This window comes from Canis aureus, chromosome 27 (genome assembly GCF_053574225.1).
Source record: "Canis aureus isolate CA01 chromosome 27, VMU_Caureus_v.1.0, whole genome shotgun sequence".
Taxonomy (NCBI): domain Eukaryota; kingdom Metazoa; phylum Chordata; class Mammalia; order Carnivora; family Canidae; genus Canis; species Canis aureus.
In genome coordinates, this window is record NC_135637.1 from 35,933,248 (window position 1) to 35,934,841 (window position 1,594).

Consider the following 1,594-nt stretch of genomic DNA (forward strand, 5'->3'; position numbering starts at 1 on the left):
TTCTTGCTTTGGAGCATGGTTCTCAGTCCCGAGCCGAGGCTGACCCCCAAGGATGTCTGGGGACGTTTCTGACTGTCACTGTGGGAACGTACCACCATCCTCTCACGGGCGGAAGCCTGGGATGCTGCTCAACATCTTGCAACACACAACAACATACTGTCTTACCATTAAGACTTGTTCAAGCCACAAAAGGCAGCGCTGCGCTGAAAACCCCAGGCTAGAGGGACGCTGAAGCCTCTCGGTGAAGCCCTTGGTGTTGCTTATGTTCAGGGGTGTCAAGAGCTTTGGCAAAATGTTGATTCCTGAATCTAGCTGGAGAGGATACCCTAACATTACCCTGTACTAAATGTTCTAACTTTTTTTTTTTTTCCTTAATAAGTAAGCTGGGGAAAAACAACAAAGGTGGGAAAACGTGATGGGGCAGAGCTGCGCAGCATACCTTGCAGGGCTCCCCGAGACCCCTCAGTGGGGGCGCCTGCGAGGGGCCGCGGCTCACGAGGCTTCGGCTAAAGTGAGGACGTTTCCGGGTCCCCAGGGTGGCAGCGGGCATCCTGCAGGGGGCTCTACGGCTCTCTGTGCGGGTGGCGTGCGCTCCGCGCTGCAGGAGGGGGTCTGACCGTCAGGGCTCCAGCCGTACCGCCGACCGCCACCCCGGGGCCTGCCGGGGGACTGAGCGGGCGCGCGGGCAAGTCCCGGCACCGGGCGGGGGGCGGCCCGGAGGGACCGTGCGGCTGAAAAGACTGAACTGCCGACGCCTCCATCACCACCAGAGCGCTGGCAGTCTCCTGACCCTTGACCTGGTCACGTTACGGGGCGCCACCGGGGCGACCCCAGGGAGGGGGCTCGGCCTGGCGCGCAGGCCGAGGGGGGGGGGCGGGGCGCACCTCGGTGCTCGTTCTGCAGCCGCAGGCGCTGGTTGTACAGGCTCTTCTCGGTGAGGTGCTGGATCTCCAGCAGCCCCTGCACGATCTCGAACACGGTCCCGTCCAGGAGCGCCAGGGCCAGGTCGCTGAGCGTCGTGTAGGACAGGCGCTGCTGGAACGAGCTGCGGGCAGAGGGGCGGTGAGCGCGGGCGGGGCCCGGGGCCGCCTCCGCCGCCCGCCCCGCCCCGGCCCGGCCCGGCCCGGCCCGCCCCGCGGCCGCGCACCTGGGCAGCTCTTTCACTAGGCTCTGCAGCGCGGACAGCAGCTGGTAGTGCCGCTCCTGCTGCCGGGCCCCATCCACAGCCTCGTCCAAGGCGCCCGGGTAGCGCTCCATGGCGCCCGAACCCCGCCAGCCGCGGCCAGGGCGACGCGCGTCCTCTGCGTCCGTCCCGAGGGAGGCGCGCCCCGCCCACGTTACGTCCGTCTTGAACGCGGCGCGCCCCGCCCCTTTTGCGACAGGCACGTCCGGCGCTGCCCCCTTTTACGACAGTTGGGCGCGGCGCGCCCGCCCCCTGCGCCCGCCGGCACGAGGCTGGCTCCGCCCCTCCGCGGCGGTGCGGGGCGGGGTCCCTCTGGGTCGCCGCCTCTTGCCGCGCCCTTTTCCCCAAGCGACTTCAGAGGCGTCACCGCGCAGCCTCCATATCGCGAGATTTCAGAGAAGCGCGCTCTGC

At 67.7% G+C, this 1,594-nt stretch overlaps 1 protein-coding gene across 5 annotated transcripts in view; it reads right to left on the reverse strand.

Moving 5' to 3' along the window:
• Positions 1–1,337, reverse strand: part of LOC144299263 (protein DGCR6) — a 14,935-nt gene extending 13,598 nt beyond the window's left edge. For 4 of the 5 annotated variants that reach the window (XR_013365970.1, XR_013365969.1, XR_013365971.1 and 1 more), the window contains exons 1-2: positions 1,148–1,335; positions 885–1,045 (exon numbers count right to left, since the gene is read on the reverse strand). Coding sequence is in view for 1 of the 5 variants with exons in the window: in XM_077874772.1 (XP_077730898.1) it covers positions 885–1,045; positions 1,148–1,257 (271 nt within the window). In the remaining 4 variants the exon portion in view is untranslated. Of the gene's footprint in view, positions 1–884; positions 1,046–1,147 lie in introns of all 5 variants that reach the window. The other variant, XR_013365972.1, reaches the window with a different exon arrangement.
• Between the last annotated feature and the right edge of the window lie 257 nt (positions 1,338–1,594).